This window comes from Rhinolophus hipposideros (genome assembly GCF_964194185.1).
Source record: "Rhinolophus hipposideros genome assembly, chromosome: 18".
Taxonomy (NCBI): domain Eukaryota; kingdom Metazoa; phylum Chordata; class Mammalia; order Chiroptera; family Rhinolophidae; genus Rhinolophus; species Rhinolophus hipposideros.
The window spans coordinates 14,375,011-14,391,405 of record NC_138064.1 but is presented as its reverse complement, the minus strand read 5'-3'; the positions used below and the strand labels follow the sequence as shown (position 1 = coordinate 14,391,405).

Sequence of the window (16,395 nt, the reverse complement as noted above, 5' to 3'; positions counted from 1 at the left end):
AGGGCGAAAAAAGAAAAGGGGGACATGAGGCCGAACCCTCTAGCCACATCTTGAAGGCGCTCTGGCCTCCGAGGTTGTGGCCGTTCCGCCGCAGCCCTTTACACCCCATAAACGGTAACAGCCCTCATTTTCTTTTATGGCGCTTCGGGCTGGTCAGTTGCCTGGGCCCTGCCTCTGCCAGGACTTGTGCTCAGGGAGGGGCGTGCAGAGCAGGGCCCAGAACATCCCGGGCCAGCCAGGACGTGGGGTTGCGGGGGGCGCAGATCTTCAGTCCCCTGAGAGCCCCAAAATGTCAGTCCCGGCATCCACGTTGGGGCGCTCAGACTCCTGTTTCCCTCCTCGGAGACGCCTTAGGAGTCATGCCCTCAAATGTCGGTACGCTGTCCCCCCATTCGCCCCCCCACACACCACTGCCAGAGAAGGCCTAGCAGTCTCCTTGGACTCGGGTTTGGGAAATTTCTTGGGGCGCCAAGATGAAAGAGGGGCCTTTCATTGCTACTGGCTAGCGATCCCCGAGACTCCAGCCCAGCTCCTCAGAGGCCTCCCGGCTGTCCCACAAATGAACACAAAGCGGGGAGCCTAGCCTCGCTGCCCGGTGTTCCCCAGCCTTCCTCTGCTGCTCGCGCCAAGCAGCCGGCCTGGTGGGGAGCGCAGAGGCCCGCCTGCGCTGGCTGTGGTAGGTTCCAGCTCCCCAAAGCCCGCCAGAGCAAAATCAAGATTCTGTCCTCTTCCACCTCTACCCGGCCCCCACCCAGAGACTACTCAGGCTCCCCTGCCCCAGGAGAAGAAGGTGCAACGAGCTGACCCAGAAAAAAATAGAAAAGAATCAATATATTTTATTTGGCAAAAAGTTAAATATCATCTCAACACAACAATTTGGTCAGTAGGCCTTGAGGTAACTATTGCAAAATATACAGTGTATGTTCAGCCCAATGGAAACCCCAGATTCATCAAGAATACAAATCTACAGTAGCCCAATGGCAGTTTCATAGTGTATAATTTATTATCAATAAAATTAACTCCATTACAATAAGCATTCATTTCCCCCAGTTAAAATTAAACGTAAACCATAGGTAGTAACCTTCTGCACATATGTATAGCTCCGAATAGCCTCACTGTTTGGTGCAAAAACAATATTCAAGCTGGTCTGATTTTGTTTTCTTTAATATGTGGTTTATATATACAATGGACAAGACAGGTCAATAGAGCATGTATAGACTAAAATGCCTGATTTTCAAAAGTGAAGAAAACCATGAATCTACGCATCCGGAGAACACTTTCTTTAAAAAAAAAATATTTCGTTGGAAAATCCTTACAGCTAATTTACAATCAAAAGTTAACAGCCTAGTTATACAGAAGACATACTCCACTACAGAGCTATACGCTATGCAACTGTTTTTCCCCCTCATAAACAACCTGAGTTCAAATTGAATTCTAGCTTTCACAATCACAACGGGTGCTTCACCCAGCACAGAAGTTTGAGTCACAAAACATAATTACCACAATAAAACAGTGTTCAAGTATCTGGGCAGATAGCTCTGCCACACAAAAAGAAAATTAAATTAACTACACAGACTAAAAACTACACAGCCCGCAGTCAACAGTTGTGCATTATAAAAAGGTAGTTTTTTTTGTTTGTTTGTTTAAGTCAGGAACAGGTAGATTTTATAAAATATATACAAGCTAGCACACACAGCCATCAGCCCTAATGTCCCCTTTTCTTCTTCTTCTTCATCTTCTTTTTCTTCTTTTTTTGTCTTACAGCAAATGGAAAGCTTACAATACCTCCTCCATCAAAGCGGCAGGCCAAGGAGCCAGCCTGAGAAGGGTTTGCCAGGGGGGGTGAGGCCTGGAGTTTAGAGCTGCTTTGTGCGGGGTGCTGGAAGCTTGGGTGGAATGGGGGTGGGAGAAGGGGATGGGCAGTCCTGTCTCTTTCTCTCTAGCTCCGTCTCTTTTTTCTAAATGAACTCCAGTGGCATCACTCGTCTTTTGCTCGGTCTTTGTTGATTTTCTTCATTTTCATCCTGCGGTTCTGGAACCAGATCTTGACCTGCCTTTCGGTGAGGTTGAGCAGTCGGGCTACCTCGTACCTGCGGTCCCTGGTGAGGTACATGTTGAACAGAAACTCTTTCTCTAGTTCCAGCGTTTGGTGTTTAGTATAGGGGCAGCGCTTCTTCCGTGTGGAGCGCGCGTGGAGCCAGTTGGCAGCCGGGTTGCCTGCGGGGGAGAGAAAAGGGATTTAATAGGAGAGGCACACCCCCTGGGGGCTAGGTAACCTCCTGGGATCTTCCGCCAAAGTGCACGACGCTGCTGAATTGGTTAGAGAAGGCGGCAGAGCCTCAGACACAATGGACCCCTCGCAGACAGACGCAGGGACGGTCACTTACAATTGCACGCAGTAAAACCTCGGCTCCCCCTCCCCTCGGAGGCCCTCCTTTCTCCTATCCTCCTGTCCTTTCCTCTCCCCTCCCACTCTCCACACTTTGGGTGATGAGTGAAATTTGAAAACATATCATTTTGCCAGCCAGGGGGAAACCACGCTGTGTTTGTGTAGCAAGATTAATATTCCTTTCTCCCTCGCATTAACTTTCTCTGGGTGTCTTCCTTTCCCCACCTTTCCTTCTACTCTCCCCACTTCTTATTTAACCTCCCTGGAAGGCCGTGGGAGCGGGGCAGGCCGGCACTGCGCTCCTAGGTTCCCTAAAGCCGTTGATCACTTCTCCAGTTTATTTGAATAATCTGGCAAGGGGACCCTCGTGGCCGGGTCGCCGGCAGCCTCATCTTGGGCAGGATTTACGCCGCCACTGGCTGAAGACAAGAAGTGGAGGAAATCAGCTGTCTTCCCCAGCGTCCCGGCTGCAGTTGCTGCCGCTGCTCCCAGACAATCTAGCCGCACAAAAGACTCTGCCGCGCTGCTTTCGAAGAACAACCCAAAGTATCTCTGTCCCGGTTCCGGGCAGCCAGGGAGATGGGTGGCTGGTCTTGGCTCGGCCCGCAGCGCCTGCCCCGCCCCCTCTCTCGGTAGTAGCCGCCTCCCCTCCCCCTGAGCCCCGCGGACCCGGTTGTCACAGCTCTGTGGTCTTGAGGCCCCATCCCAGGCGTCCCAAACAGCAACTTCTGGCTCGCGGCCCCTGCACAGGAGGCTCCCAGCGCGGGCTCCAAGACAGGCTGGAGAGAAAGCTGGCGGGCCGGCAGATCCGGGTGGCCGGCTTGGAGGCAGCGGCCGGTCTGGAGGGAGGAGACACTTACTGGGATCGATGGGGGGCTTGTCTCCGCTGCTCTCATTCTCAGCATTGTTTTCGGGGAAGGCGCCTTCGCTGGGCTGTTTTTCTCTATCAACTGGAGGAGAACCACAAGCATAGTCAGTCAGGGACAAAGTGTGAGTGTCAAGCGTGGGACAGTCACCCCTTCTGGCCGACAGCGGTTCAGGTTTAATGCCATAAGGCCGGCTGGAGGGCAAGCCCGCGAAGGAGAGCGCGCCGGGCGTGGGCTCCAGCCAGGAGCGCATGTACCTGCCGTCCGGCGCCGCCGCCGCCACGGGCGCCTGGGGGTGCACATAGGGGTGGTGGTGATGGTGGTGGTACACCGCCGCGGGCACCGCGTTGGCGCCTGCCGCGTGCACCGGGTTCCACGAGGCGCCGAACACCGCCGCCTTCGACTGGAAACTGCACGGGCTGAAGTCAGGGTGCTCAGTGAGCGCCGCCGCCTGCCTGGGGGGCTGACCCAGGGCTCCCGGAGCGTAGCGGCCCGCCCCCAGCTCGTCCGCGGCGTCGGCGCCCAGCAGGAACGAGTCCACGTAGTAGTTGCCCAGGGCCCCGGTGGTGGCCATCGCAGTGTCCCGCGCCCGGCCAGCCGGCCCGACCCGCGGAAATTATGAAACTGCAGATTTCATGTAACAACTTGGTGGCACCAGGGGGGGAAGTACAGTCACCTAATAAGTTGCCGGCGCTCGCGCCCCTATTGGCCGCGCGCGTCACGTGTCCGCCTGGCAGAACAATAACGCGTAAATCACTCCGCACGCTATTAATGGCCCGGTGTTTTGCAGTCATAATTTTTATAGCAAAAGCCATATGTTTTTATGCAAAGGGATCGCGGCGCTCCGCGATCGGGTTTGTTTTAATTGTGGCCAACGAAGATTAAAAGATCAAATCTGGCCGTGCCTCTGGACTCCCTCCCCTCCCACCGCTACCACCAGACACACACTTCTTAAGCGGACTATTTTATATCACAATTAATCACGCCATCAGCAAGGCGCAGGTCCCGCGTGTGAGTGCGGCCAGCGTAGCCCCTCACATAAAATTAGACAATAATTGAAGCTATAAAAAATCAGCCAAATCGCATTCTCGCTCTACTGTATTTAAATCTATATTTATGATATTTCATAAGGAGTTATTGTTTCAGAAGCCACACAGGCTGGTGGGAAGTTGGGAACGACCAACAGATTCGTTTACCTCGTCGTGGCTCCCAGCTGTAAAAATTTACGAGGATTTGGAAAGGTTAAATTAGACTGTTGTGTTTAGTTGGCGAGCTCCCTGTAAATAATCCCCGCAGTCCCCGGAGATGTGAGTTGACTCCCGGCCGGCCGCGAAAAGTCAAATTCAACGCATTAGCCATCCCAAACTGAGCCACCATCGTCCCAGAGGACACAGCCTCGAGACTCTGCCCGACCGGATTGCAGGGTGCCGGGGGAGCTCCCACATTCGCTGCTGCGTCTCCAGTGAGCGCCCCACCGAGGAGCGGCCAGGGAGGGAGCGGTCAGCCACCCCTGAATGATGGGTTTGGGGGCCTGGTTGTGCTGCGAGTCCGGCCCCGACAGCGCACACGCGCGCCCAGCGCTCCCGGCTCAGCGTCAGCGGGAATCACGACCCCCTCGCGGACGCAGCAGGCGCCCCAGTCCTGTGCTCCGACCTCGAAGGCCCTAACGCTGAGCTCTGCAAGCCTCGTCGCACTCCCCAAACCCGACCTGCAAAAAACAAAACAAAACAAACAAAAAATAAAAAATAAAAAAAAAGCAAGGCAGCATCAATGGGAGGAGAATTCGGCCTAAGAGACCTGGCGGCTCCAGTCGCTGGGAGGCCCGCACAGGAGCAGCTGGCCTCGGGGCCCAGTCTGAGTCCTCCCTTCCTTCCTGGCCGCTGCTCCCGGCGGGTCTGCCGCGGTTATCCAAGCGGCCAGGCGGCTCAGCGGAGTTACAAGGCCCAACGTGAGGCTGCCGCTGTTCAAGTCCAGGGCCAGAAATTAAAATGGGGAGGGGCACGGGGCATTGACTTGACTCCCATCCTCAGCTTGGCCAAATTGAAGAGGGTGTTTCTCACCTCTTAGAGTCTTTCAGGGGTAAATTAAAAGGCCTCGGCCTCTGTTAATTAGAAGGAAAAACCCACCCCAAATCCAAACGGAAAGCAGCGACTCCTAAAGAAAAACAGGTAATTAAATTCACGTGTGAACACTGTGCCTGCAAGAGTGTGTTTCTCATTAGCCCACTTCCCTGGCGGCCCGGGCGGGCGGCCTCCGGCGCTTCCAAGTCCTTTTTTGCCTCCATCCTTCCCAACAGTTTCAGTAACGGCACCCCCCCCCCAAAAAAAAAAACCCCTGACACATCCGTATCCCGCACTGGGACCCTCAAATGCCAGGCTCTCCCTGAGAGCGAGGCCGAGAAGCCCCGCGGATACCAACCGGGTGCCCCTTGTCTGCCGGCGCCGGAAGGGGGAAGTGGCCGACACAATGAACTCCGACGTGGCCAGTCCAGGCGCCTCAGCCCCCTGCCCCCTAATATGTTTCCTTTCCCAGTGAATTCCTCCAGCCCCACCGCAGTCCAAGGTGTCCCAAATATTGGGCAGTTCGCGGGGCCTCCGAGATTTTCATTAAGAAAAATTAATTTTAGAGGAAACTTGACTCCTAACTGTAATTGTCTGCAAACGGGCTGGAAACTCCTGGTTGCCTGTCCCACTTCTCGTACCCAGAGAAGACACGAAATATTAATAGTAATATTTTAAATAAAAGACCGTTCCTTTAAATAGCCTTAGCCCTCCAAATAGGACGGTTATTAAATAATTAGCAGGACTTGAGCATGAAGCAGTCCTCACTGGTGCCTAGAAGGGGGGAAAAAATCACAAAACCAAAAATTATCCCTCTTTAGCCCAGAGGTTTGGGGAGAGACTATTCAGGCTTTTCTGTCTGCTTTTATTTTGGAAGTAAAAGGGTTTTCGTGTGCATAAAGAAATAATAGATGGGTGTGATTACAAACTGCCTCTTCTCTCCTGAGAGTTCTAAAACCTTGGCTTCCAAAAGAAATCCAATACTCAGGTCCTGAAAATGGCAGAGAAGAGTTGAGGAGAACGTGGTGTGCCTGCCTTTCAGATAACAAGACCAGGGGCTGAGCAATGAAAACAGTTCCCGGGCCCAAAGCCGAGCAGGGAAGGGAAGCACTGCTCCGTGGGAATGAGTCTGAAGGCCCGCATGTTTGTGTGTTGGGGGCAGGGAGGGATGAAGATTGTTTTCAGTTCCCGGCAATAACGAGAATAGTCCCGCTGGCTTCCAACGGTGGACTACAAGTTGGAACAAGGACTCAAGTTTGTATTCCAATGGTTCTGGAATATAGAATTCCTTTTCCCTATTATTAAAAACAAGCTGGCGCTGCAAGTGTCCCCTTTTCGAGCAGTCGTCTGCGCGAGAAAGCCATATCTAACATACTCTGAACCTGATAGAAGCTACCAGCAAGCAAGCAGCCCATCTTTGCCCTAGCGGGGCTACGTGATCGCGGTTAAAGCCAGAGCTGAGAACGGCAGGACCCAGAGAGCCGAAGAAGCTTCCTGGAGAGTTCCCTGCGTAACCGGGCTCCACCGAGCCTGGCTGAGTCTCAGCCCGGATCCCAGCCTTACGTAGCTTCCTTGTGAGGTGGGCGAGGGCCTCCTTGCCTTCGGTGTGGGCACACAAAAAGGCCGGGAATGCCCCGTAATCTAATCTCCTAGGTGGCTGTTGCTAACCCGCGGAGTAGAAACGCAAGGCCGCCGCCATCCGGTCGTGATCGTAACCGAGGCCTTGTCTGCTCAGCGGCACACCAGGCCCAGATCCACAGACCTCGAGACGCCCCACACGAGCCCTTCCTTGGCAGATTCCGACCTCTACTTGAGCGCGTAGAAAAAAATAAGACACCTCCTCCAGGCTCTCCCCAAGCCAGCCCTGCGTCCCTCAAGAAGGAAGACTTGAGGAAGAGAGGAGGTGGAGAGAGAAAACGACACAGACTGAAGACGAAACAAAAAAGAAGGAGGGGGGAGAGAGAAATAAGGAGTAAAGAAAATAAAAAGGAAACAGAAAAACGAAGAAGGAAGGAGGGAAGGAAACAAAAGGAGGGAAGAAAAGAGTCAAAGGCGACTCCTGGGAGCAGAGAGCGCTTACAAGGAGAAGGGTAAGTGACAAGGCCAGGATCCCAGCTCCTGTCTGCCTCGTCCCTTCTAGTTGGGCCTGAGTCTCCTCTGACAAAGGGATCGTCCCTTATCTCCTACCCTGGATTGGGGCCGAAGGTGTTGCCCCCTTGCAGGAGAATGGCGGGGTCCCTGAGGAGGCACAGGCCTGGAGCGGGGGAGGCACAGGATGGAAGCGTGCGCCCCTGACCTTGAATGGCCCGGGGCCCAGAATTCCTACCACGCCCCCGGCGTCCGCTAAGGAGCAGCTAACCTGATCCTACCTGTTCGGGGCCCGGTGAAAATGAGGGTGGGTGAGGCCAGCAGCCCGGCAAAGCGCTGAGAAGGAGACAGGGACGAGACTCCTGAGCCGGGGGGAAAGCCGAGGTTGCCACCGCAGGCGCCGCACGACCGGAGCCAGGATGCCCCGCCCGGCCCGGCCCCCGCGCGCACAGGTACCTGGAGACGATTTCAACTGAAGTAATGAAGGCAGTGTCGTGCTGTCGAGAGAAAGGTGGATCCCAACAACAGGAAACTACCTAAATCACCGACCAGTTCTGGTGCTGCCCGCGCGGGGCTGCCTCGCCCGCCGCCACCGCCGCCACTGCCGCCGCCAAGGGAGAGCCCTGCGATCGCACCCGGCCCGGCCCCTCGCCAACCTGCGCCCGCCGCTCCTACTGCGTGTCCCGGGCTGCCGCTAAGGCATCTCGCAGGAAGAAGCCACCAGCCCCGGTAAGGTAAACCTGGGAGAGGGAGGGAAGGAAGGTAAAGGAGAGAGAAGAACGAAAGGAGAAAGAGAGAAGAGGGAACAAGCCGTGTGCGTGCTGGTTTCCCAAATCTTGCAGCTCAGCACGCCGGCGCCGAGCAGCGGCAGCCATGGGGGACTCGAAAACGTCAGGGACAGCCCCGAGCCTGGCTCCCTGTCTGGTCTCGGCCTCCCGCGCTTGCTCCCCGCCGCTCGCGCTCTCCCTCTCACCCTCCCCGCCAGGCAGCCAGCCGGGGCGCGCGCTCCCGCGCCCCCTCCCCCATGCCGCCCCCCCCACCTCCCGCGAGCAGGAAACGCGTGGCCCAGCGGAGGGCGACCAGGTGGGGGAGGTTGTGCTGGGGGAGGGGGGGCTCAGGCAGCCCGGCCGCTGCCTACCTAACCGCTGCCGCGGACGCTAGTGACGTGCTGTGGGCCCGGCCTGCTCCCGGGATTCCTAGGCTGGGGGTCATCTAGGACCAGGGGACCCACAAACTAACCAGCCTCTGTGAGCCTCCCTGGGGCTCCCGAAAGAAATCCTGTTCGGCTTCCTCTGTCTATGCAGCTCCCCTCTCAACTGAAACCACCGGTCCAAGACAGCCACAATCCAGATATACTAGCAAGTCATAAAACTGAACAAAAGCCGACAAACCTTACGGCACCAGGGCTATAGGGCCCAGACAAATTACGACTGTCTAGGTAATATTTAAATAGATGCCTAAAGTAATTGCAGGGGGCGAGGGCTAGTCCTCCTGTTGTAAAAGTGGTTGACGGGATAAAGTGGAAGGTGAAGATAAGAAGTCAAAAAAAGAGGTAAAATTAAAAAGCTTCATTCCACAGCTTTTATTCTTCTATAAGAACATAAACATCGTCTTTTTTCCACGCACAGCAGCATTACAATATTAATTTATTCTGATTTAAGATTAGAAGTAAATAGAGCTAGAACTAACATTTATAATAACGATAGAATGCATTTGCATAAAACAAGATTGGCAATTTTTCATAATAATAGACATTTATACAGATTTGCATTTATAGGTTTTTTTTCTTTTTCTGCACCTACAGGTTTGACCCTTTTATGCATGTAACTTCACAGTATAAAGGAAACCCAAACAATGTCTCCCTTTTCTAGTCTATTCCGCTTGCCCCAGCCCTCCTCGGCTTCCATGAATTTTGAAAAGAAAAAAGAAGAGAAAAAAGTGAGGAAAAAACCCTCCGCAAGATAGGGAGAATTGTGGTGTGCTTGTCGTGTGTTACCAGTGGTAACAATTATTTAATGACAAAAAAATCCACTAAATCTGCATGTATAAACAAAACGACATTAGATTATTTATCCACAGCCAGAGGATATAGAAATTCAGAGGTAAGGGAAATAATTCAGTCCCGCAATGCAAGACCTTACTCAAACTGGAAGAGAAGTTTCCTTGTCCTGGTCATTGTTTTATTCTTATATAGCTGGGATATCTTACAGAGGAAGGAAAAATTCATCTTTCTGACTCTTTCTCGATTTTCCAATCAGCCAAACTCAAGCCCTTTTGCCAACCTGTATGCCCATGCCCATAAGCCCTTCTCTTTGCCAAGGAAGAAAGGAAGGAAGAAAAAAGAAACCCAGCGGCCTGTATCCCCTGATTAAACACAGCCCAACACTCCAGGCCCGCGAGGCGGGTGGCAGCTCCTTGCACCATTGACCTCAGGCCAGACACCTCAGCGCCTACAATGGGACCTCGGGCTTCCGGCTAGGTTTGCCCAGGGGCCCCCGCAGGAAACCAGCTCCACCGGGACGACAGGGGCCATCTTGAGCAGTGGAATCCAGAAACAGCAAACCACCCCAGTCACCACTTGACACTTAGGACAATATTTATCTATATAGAATTTTAGAGCGATATGGCTTTTTCCCCCAGAAAACAACAAATAAACCGGCATCTAGCAAACAGACAAAGAAACAAAAAGTCAGAACAAACCAGCCCTGCACAGATGTAACCCAGCGAGATGGCTAGTGTGGGAGGGAGGAATGGGGCTCCCGCACAGGTGCGAGTTCCTGGGCAGAGGCTGAAGACAGAGGGAGAAGAATGGCTCTCTGGAAGCGCAAAAACAAAAAGTAAAAATAAAAACAGCGTTGCCTGGAGCTTCATCAGGAAAAATTAAAGTTGGCTGTGAGTTCTCGAATCCGGTTTTCTCGGTTCATTTTCTTCAGTTTCATCCTACGGTTCTGAAACCAGATTTTAACTTGTCTGTCCGTGAGGTGGACGCTACGGCTGATCTCTAGGCGCCGCTCTCGAGTAAGGTACATGTTGAACAGAAATTCCTTCTCTAGCTCCAGCGTCTGGTGCTTCGTGTAGGGGCAACGCTTCTTCCGGCCACTCTTTGCAGTGAGCCAGTTGGCTGCGTTTTCACCTTTGGAATTGCCTGGCATTTAAGGGAATAAAGAGGGGAAGGTTAAATAGAGGCTATGTGGGCTGTCTGCAGGGGTGAATTTGGGCCGCCTCTGCCACAAGAGAGATGCCCTAAGTCACACACACAGAGAGTTAACGCCTCCCTTTAGCTTGCCCAGCAAGAGCAGGTCCTCCAAAAGGCATGTACAAAATCCAGTGGGCCTCCAATTTACATCTACCCTCCCAATTTAAATTTTCCTCCACTTTTTCCCAAACACCTGTTTTAACACAAAGCTGCCATTTGCTTGCATAATGAACGGCCTGGGAGGGCAGTCTGTATATCTTGAACTTAACGCCTTACTTTTTCTTTGCTTCTCCCCCCCAAGGCAGACATGCATTTCCTGAAGACCCCCAGGCTGGAGGCCGGGGTGCTTACTTGGCAGCACCGCTGTGTCTCACTCCAGCCCCCTCGTTGCCCAAGGGCGGGTGAGGAGAGGGAGAAGGACATAGCTGGGACCTGGGCAAGGCATGAAAAGCTGATTCGGGGTCAAGGGCCCGCCCTCACATCTCTCCGGGAGCCAGGGACATACAAGCAATCTGGGCGATTCTGAGTTGCAGGGGAAGCGAAATGGCCCTTTTCTGACTCCCAGCTCAGGGCCCCGGCGTCCGGGCCGGATTTGCCTTTTCTTCTACCCGCAACGAGGATTCCCGCCCCTCCAGCAACTTTGAAAAAAGCTTGGGGGATCGTAAACTCGAACTTCGCCAGTTAATGGGCTTATTTATTGGTGCTGGCGGCTGCTTATTTTGGATGCCTTACAAACATCCGCGCTATCTGCGGGCGAGCCACTTTCCCTCCCTCCTCCTCCCCCCGCGTGGGCCGCGCCTCGCAGGCTGGGCCCAGACCACGGCTGAGGGTGCTCCGGGCCACGAAGAGGGGCAGGTACACGAGGGGGCTGCTCGCCGGTGTCCTTGCCCGGAGTCGGGGTGAGCTGAGGCCAGCGCGGAGGACGTCTTGGTGTGGGGCTCTAAGCTGGACATGAATTTTTACTGCGTCCCCACGCCCAAATATTAAAAAGCAAGTTCACAAGGTCAGCCTCCCTGCAGCTCGGGCCAAGGCCCGCGGCTGCTGCACGGACTCCCGGCTCTCTGCTTCTTCCCTTCGCTGGGTCGGTCGGCCTGCCTTTCTGCCCGCCTGACTGCGGCCCTTCAGCGCGCCCTGCTTACCCAGGGAGTCCTTCTCCGGCGAGGCTTTGCTGCTCTCGGAAGGGGCCGGGGAGAGCTCCTCGGCGGCCGAGGACGACGCGTGCGCCTCCTCGTCGCCCTGCGAGCCCCCGCCGCCGCCACTGCAAGCCAGCGCAGGGGGCGGCGGCGAATCGAGGGCTCGCTCCTTCCGGGCTGCATCCGCCGAGCCGGAGGCGAGCACGGGTGGCGGGTCGAAGCCGCGCCCGGGGGGCTGAGCGGGGAACGGGCCGGCGCCGAGCTGCTGCGCGCCGCCGCCGCCGCTGCCATAGCCCTTGGCCGTGCCGTAGGCCTGGGAGAGGCGGAAGTAGCCGGGCACGGGCACCCCGCTGGAGGCGCCCAGGGCGCAGCCGTCGGGTGGCGGGCCCCGCGGGAAGGGCACCAGCTCGGCAGCGGCTGCCGAGCCTTTGGGGCATTTGTCCGCCGAGTCGTAGAGGCAGTAGGAGCTCTCCTCTTTGATGTTCTGCGCGAAAGAGCACGAGGTGGCCTGCGGCGGGGGCTGGGGTGGTTGCGGCGGCGGCGGCGGCTGCTGCTGGGGCGGTGGCGGTGGCGGCGGCCCCTCGGACGGCTCCATCCGACACGACCGGGGCGCGTCCAGCCACAGGTCTAACGGCGCGGGAGCGTAGCCGTGCGCCCCGGCCCCCAGGCCCCCGTTGCCACCGCCGCCACCAGCGCCCGGCGACGCCGCGTCATTGCGCTTGCCTCCCAGAGCCGGGAAGATGCCGCAGCTCTGCAGCCCGTAGGGCAGGTCGGCGGCCGGCGGCAGGTAGACCCCGCCGTGGGCGTAGTAGCCGCCTCCGCCCCCGGCGCCACCGCCGCCGCCGCCAGCCTCGCCTCTGCCGGAGCTGATGAGCGAGTCGACCAAAAAAGAGTTCGCGGCGGGGCTCTCCGAGCATGACATTGTTGTGGGATAATTTGGCGAAGGGAGCAGATAGCCCTTTCTGGCTGACATTTCTTGTGCAAAACATGCTGAATACGATTAGCAATCCCCCCGCACCGCGACAGGCGCCCGCAGCCAATCCTGAGCTAGAGTTTCCGTGCGACCACTCCCAGTTTGATTTCGTAGGCGCGGGGCCGCTCTCGGAGGGCGCCCTCCGAGCCCGCGATTGATATAAATATGTAATCTGTATTGATGGGCCGCGAGACGCACACTCGATACCTCAGCCCAAAGGCCAGAAACTGCGGGGGCTGCCCCAACGTGGCTGGCGGGGGACCTGGCCCTTGGGCTCGCCCGACCCATGCCCGGAGGTGAGCCCTCTCTCGGGTCTGTTTGATGGGCCTCTGGGCCCTGCATAGTTAATGAGTGGGGTGTTCATGGTGCGAACCCCAACCCGTCTTGCATGCTCCCCATCCTTATTTCAGAATCTGCCACTAGCCCTCGGTACCCTATAAACACTAAGTGGTTCTGTGAGGGCCCCAAGCTCTTCTCATTCAGCTGTAGACCTGGAGCTGTCTCCCAAAAGTGGCGGAGCTGGTCCTAAGGCCACCAGGACCCTCAGAGTGTCGGAAATCTAGAGTGGAATAGACTGACAATTGCAACGTTTTTCTTGCATCCACACACACTTTTTCCCCAAATGCAATGCCGGGCCTCTCAGCCCCCCTATACTCTCTTCTGCTAGTCTGTTGATCCAGTTAAAATCTTTGTCTCTGGTGTGCTCACCATGCTTGCCTATTGGTGGGCCTTGGTGGCTTGGCATGAGTGGGGGTAGTCGAAGCAACTGGCAACCTTGGCTGAAAGACTCAACCACCCTTACACTGAGGCCAGGGCCAGTTTCAGGTACCCCACAGCCCCATCACCCAAGCAGCCTCCAAGCTCCAGGGTCTTTCGGAAAAGTGAAAGAAACATTGATCTGCAGGGTCTTTGGCTTGCCCTAAGGTAAAGACCTGGAGGGGGAACCCTGGAGGGGGCTGGCCAACGGACACCCCTGCCACACTATTCTGCAATTCTCCCTTTAGCTTTGGCATTCATAAGCTCCCTGAGGCTATGACAAGAACCAGTGTCACCACACTCCTGCCTCTCCATCCCCTCCCTTTTTCCCCCTCCCCTCCAAACCCGTGGCTGTGGGGCAGCCCTCACTCCCGCCGTGTGCTCATTTTAACGAGGCCCGCGGTGAGGAAATCCGTTCTCTTCGAGGCCGAGCTGGGCTCGCGGCCCAGTTATAGGAACGTTCGGAGGCCAGGCTATTTGCTCAGCGGACCCCGGGGCCTCTTCCTTCCCTGGCGGTAGGGACGGGGTGCGCTCTTCGTCAACTGGAAATGGCCGGCCAGGGCACTAGCCCCCAAGCGTGGGCCTCATACATGTCTCAGGAAATGCGACCTTTTCCGGCCGGATCCAGTGGAGCCCAGGAGGTCGCGGCCTTGCCCCTGGCCTGCAGGCTACAGCTCTCCAGGATGCCCCAGGATGCCCCAGGCCTGCCTGCCTCACCAGCTCTAGCCCCTGCAGAGGCCTTGACTAGAACTGCTGCAGGCCAGGATCCCAGGAAGCAGACAGACCGCTCAGGCCTCTGCAGCCGGGAAGACTCTTGCACGCCAGGGGATGTGCCAGGCCCTTGGCCTTGTTCCTCCCAGTATGAATCCAGTCTGACGAGGAAGCGAAGCCTGAGAGAACCCAGAGAGAGTACATGGGAGAGCCGGCGGGCGACTGAGCCCTGGGGCTGAGTTCTGAGATGCAAGCAGTTGCAGTCTCTGCCAGCTGCAGCTGCTCAGAGTGCGGAGCCCGGGAGGCCACAGCACCGCTTGCACTGCGCTCCAGACACTTCTACCTCTGCACCGGGAGGTTACTGATCTGTGGACCGGGCATCTGGGGTGGAGAAAAGGGGACTAGGGAGAGAAAGAGGGAGAGAGACAGGAGGGAAGAACAGAGCGAGAGGAAAGAGAGAGGGTGAGAGAAAAGGCGAGACTATGAGAAAGCCATTTCTCTCCAGTCTGACAGGGTCTTGAGGCAGCAGCAGCAGCAAGGCAGCCTAATCAAGTCAGGAGTCTGTGCACAGATTAGGAACTGCCCTTTGCTCTCCACATCACTCTTATGCACCAGTGCCAAGGCAAATGGTAACCTGGCCAGGCCCACAAGGCCAAGGAACTTAAGTACAGAAAAGTTTTAGAGTACCACAGCCTAGGAGCCTTCCGGGGTGGGCCTGGTCCTTACCCAGCTCGCCTTGCCAGGAGGATGGAATTGACTGGGCCTGTTGTGCTCAGCAGTGCTACTGGGAAATGCCACAAAGCCGAGGACTACCTGAGAAAGGGACTTTGCCCCTCAGCACTGTCTATGACTCTCAGGAAAGCTCTGCCAAATGGGAAGTAGGTCCCAAGAATAGGAGAGGGTTCCTTGAAGAGCCCCAGCAGGCCAGTGGCCGGGCACTTGGTGCCTCTGTGGACTAAAGACAGAAAGCAACTTCCCAGACCACAGGTTGGGAAGGACCAGTGGCCATAAGACAGCATGCTTGAGATGATGGAGGCTGGGAAAATACAGTGAAAGACAATGATCTAAACTAAACCCATTTTTCTTAACCCTTTTGGAAGTTAGGGCCCCTTTGGAAAATCTAAAGCCAAGTTCTGCCTCTTAACCTGTGAAAAAATGCGTGTCTGTGTATTCCCATAATTTGACCCATCATTTTCACGGAGATCACAGACCCCTCAAAGCTGAGAAGCCCTCCAGAATGTTCCAGGGCTGCCAGGGAATTCGGTGCCCCTGTCAGTTTGACTGGTAAGAAAGCCTGGTGCCCGGCTGTAGGCAGCTCGGGCCCTCTGATTAGGGCCCTGTAGGGTGGCCAAATGGGCTTCTAGGCTGGATGGAATCCAAGAGCGTGCACGTGCCAAACAAAGTTACAGAAATCAGCTTGGTACTGCATCTGCTACAAGAAGGCCCCTCGGCTGCGGAGTAGAGGAGGTGGAAGGCTCGCAGCTGCGAGTCCCAGACCGTGGCATTGGCACTTGGGTCTTCACCGACCTTTGAGGAGAGCCGGATGTTTTTCTCAGCGTCTTTCTCCCCACCCCCCACCCCTTGAAATAAACCAAACGGGGATATTGGATTTGTACTGTTTCTTAATTTTTTTAAAAAAAGAAAAAGAGTGTGTCAACCCGTGTGGGAACCCGTCTCTGGCCCAGGACCGCCGCCCAACCCCCACCCGGGCTTGCTGCGCGGAGAGCGAATGGAGAGCCTGTGGCTTTGCCTGGGGCGGATCGGCCTGCTGCTGGTGGTGCGGACCAGAAGGTATCAACCCAACAGAAGCGCAAGTTAAACCCTCATCCTGTCTCGGAGCTCTCAGCATCCCCGACCGCCCCCAAGGCGCCACAGTCCCCACAATGCAACACCGAGATGTTAGCTTTCTCGATAGAATATTCCGTTTATCGATCGCCTTGGCTTTCCCGAGGTTCCTCCCTCCCCACCCCGAAAGATTAAGAAAAGAGATTCAATTGCGGCAAGGGTCGGCTTCCTGACACACACTGTCCCTCTCGCCCATTTACCTTCTTGCCCTCTCTCCCTTTCGTCCTGCCTCCCAGCTGCTGAATTTCTCTCTCGCCCTCAGGATGCCTTTGACCTAAAAGTCTCGGTGCCCGCTTGTTTCAACCAGGCCTGTGCACTTATGTGAAAGCCGCCAGGGCCCACGTATTATTTAGGAGTAAATATAGCCCATTTCTACCT

The 16,395-nt window shown here is 55.7% G+C and overlaps 2 protein-coding genes across 4 annotated transcripts; both read right to left on the bottom strand.

The window, feature by feature from the left end:
- Nucleotides 1-812: 812 nt before the first annotated feature.
- Nucleotides 813-8,721, bottom strand: HOXA9 (homeobox A9). 3 transcript variants are annotated; one of them, XM_081080127.1, is made up of 5 exons: nucleotides 8,643-8,721; nucleotides 8,060-8,143; nucleotides 7,685-7,900; nucleotides 3,250-4,963; nucleotides 813-2,217 (listed from the first exon to the last, which is right to left on the bottom strand). In XM_081080127.1, the coding sequence occupies exons 4-5, from the start codon at nucleotides 3,827-3,829 to the stop codon at nucleotides 1,979-1,981; spliced, it is 819 nt and encodes a 272-aa protein (XP_080936253.1). In that variant the 5' UTR covers nucleotides 3,830-4,963; nucleotides 7,685-7,900; nucleotides 8,060-8,143; nucleotides 8,643-8,721; the 3' UTR covers nucleotides 813-1,978. The 3 variants fall into 3 exon arrangements, with proteins under 3 accessions (XP_080936253.1, XP_080936254.1, XP_080936252.1); XM_081080128.1 differs by lacking the exon at nucleotides 8,643-8,721 and having other exon boundaries at nucleotides 7,685-7,739; nucleotides 7,860-7,900; nucleotides 8,060-8,374; XM_081080126.1 differs by lacking the exon at nucleotides 8,643-8,721 and having other exon boundaries at nucleotides 8,060-8,380.
- Nucleotides 8,722-8,957: 236 nt separating this feature from the next.
- HOXA10 (homeobox A10) lies at nucleotides 8,958-12,756 on the bottom strand. The gene is made up of 2 exons (XM_081080125.1): nucleotides 11,739-12,756; nucleotides 8,958-10,548 (listed from the first exon to the last, which is right to left on the bottom strand). The coding sequence occupies exons 1-2, from the start codon at nucleotides 12,703-12,705 to the stop codon at nucleotides 10,274-10,276; spliced, it is 1,242 nt and encodes a 413-aa protein (XP_080936251.1). The 5' UTR covers nucleotides 12,706-12,756; the 3' UTR covers nucleotides 8,958-10,273.
- Nucleotides 12,757-16,395: the final 3,639 nt, after the last annotated feature.